Source organism: Austrofundulus limnaeus, unplaced genomic scaffold (genome assembly GCF_001266775.1).
Source record: "Austrofundulus limnaeus strain Quisiro unplaced genomic scaffold, Austrofundulus_limnaeus-1.0 Scaffold150, whole genome shotgun sequence".
Lineage (NCBI taxonomy): Eukaryota > Metazoa > Chordata > Actinopteri > Cyprinodontiformes > Rivulidae > Austrofundulus > Austrofundulus limnaeus.
In genome coordinates, this window is record NW_013952552.1 from 1,212,916 (window position 1) to 1,215,128 (window position 2,213).

At 42.1% G+C, this 2,213-nt stretch overlaps 1 protein-coding gene across 1 annotated transcript in view; it reads right to left on the reverse strand.

Annotated features, from left to right (window-relative positions):
* farsb (phenylalanyl-tRNA synthetase subunit beta) overlaps positions 1-2,213 on the reverse strand; it is a gene marked incomplete at its 5' end in the record, with an annotated part of 37,141 nt that overhangs the window by 26,316 nt on the left and 8,612 nt on the right. Inside the window, 4 exon segments of the mRNA XM_014016661.1 lie at positions 805-866; positions 948-1,018; positions 1,257-1,365; positions 1,451-1,601. Coding sequence (XP_013872115.1) covers positions 805-866; positions 948-1,018; positions 1,257-1,365; positions 1,451-1,601 — 393 coding nt within the window.

Here is a 2,213-nt window from a genome sequence, read left to right on the forward strand (position 1 = left end):
CACACACACACACACACACACACACACACACACACACACACACACACACACAGGAGCGTGCTCAGCTTGTAGGTTAACAGCAGCTCATTTTGCCTGGATTTATGGTGTTTTGAGTTCACAAACTACTCTGGTTACTTTTTTAAAAGTTGAGGGGCGTTACATTAGCTACATTAGCTCATAGCTGCGCTGCTGATCAGCGCTAACAGGCATGGAGCCGCTGACTCTAGGTCACACGCGGGGTCTGTGTTGGTGATTCTTGCTGTATCAGAGTAATTATTGATATGGTAACCATGCTGTAGCTTCACCTGTCGTGTTTTCCTTGAAAGAAAAAAAGTAGCTTACAAAGCTGTCACATCAGTTTTCATCGAGCGTCACATCACACATACATGCCTTGCTATCTTTGTGAGGACTACACACACAGACACAGCGCTCACAGCCTTGCTGCGCACAAGAACCCACGGTGTTGGTTTTTCGAAGTAAAGTATATCTTAACATCTTTTCATTGATGTTTAAATAGGGTTTCAAATGGGGTTTCAAAGTCTGATTATGCTTAGAAGAAGAGCACAAACATAGGATATAAATATATATGAAATGCTTTACATTGTTTAGCCTAATATAGGCCTATTATTTAAAAAAAACTTTATTCTGAAAGTGTGGCGGCTATGATTTTTGCCGTGGGGTGCGCCACTATCAATTACATGTAGGGGAAACCCTAGTCTAGATAGATTTTTTTAAACATCCAACCTAAGTCAATGGCAATGATACTGCGGTCTGCAGAGGAAGTTTGGGACGGACGGGACTTACGTGAATGGCTGAGCACAGTACTCGCTGAACATGGTCACCATCATGTCCAACACGATCTTTGCCTGCAGGAAACATGGTCGACTCTCATTCACTCATGACAAAATTACAGGTGGTACAACCACTTTGATTTGTCTTCTTTGTACCTTGGTCAGGTCGGTCGCTGTGCACTCGATGAAGACATTCCTCGTCTTTAAGGAAATTTTTGAATGATCCCCTAAAGAAATATGAATGTTTTGGCTTTAAAATTTAAATCTGAATATTATGATGAGTTCTCTGTAAACTACAACCAATCAGCACACTGTTTAATTTATAATTAATAGGAATAAGAAGACTGACATTTTGTAATTCTTTGCTCAAATGCCCAAAGAGTTTGTTGAATAAATACTGAACGTATCTATAGTTTATATCAGGGGCAGAAAATAAAAGACAACACAAACACTGGTCAGACTCACCATTGATAATAGGAGGCATGGACAGGACAACACCATTACTGTCATATATGATGGGATACACAGGCTTGTCTTCAATAATGTGAAGGTAATGTCTCAAGTGACTGTCCGTCTGTGGAAATAAACAACTCCGGGTCAGCGCTGCTCAAAACAACACGCTGCTCATTGGACCAACATCCAGCCAATCAGCTGCCCACCTTATAGAGGCTCATGAGCTGGGTTGCAGTGTATTCTTTGGTCTGGTTGAGCGGCTTGAAGCTGATGTCTGCGGGAGGTTTGGCCGTGTACGTGAAAGGTCCAGAGATGGTGTCCAGGTCGTGTGTTCCGATTGCCACCAGGCTCCTCTTCCTGCAAGAACAAAGTTAGTGCCTCACTCTACTCACTCAACAATAAAACTCCAGTAAGTTTCCCGTGAAGCTGTACTGGAGTCCAGGCAGGCGTCAGCACTGTAGCTGAACTACACAACTTATTCATTTGGTAGAAGAAATGCACAAACATCAAACTACATTTTTTTCTTTATTTGAAATTTAATTCACTGTATTTTACCCATGACACTCAAACACGTGTACAATACCAAACATCATCTATCGTCACATGCTGTACACATTTTCTTAAAGGGGCAATATCATGTAAAATCAACTTTTTTGAGTTTTATATTATGTTATGTTATACTCTCATGAAAAAACACGCCCAAAGCCTTGCTTTGACTCATTCATGCATGTTTGAGTCAAATCCTGCAGCGTTTTTAGACAGCCATGCTGAGGATACATGAGGAGCAAAACGACAGGTGGAGATCAGAAGCGCCTTTTGGGACCTGGGACATGCCTTTAAGCTGAACTTCCTCATGGCAGAATGCCCCATCTCCCCCCTCCCCACATACTCCACCCATGACTCTTGCAGGCTCTCAGGTTAAAGTGAAAGTGAAACTTAAACTGTCTGCGGAGCGCCTAACATTAGTTC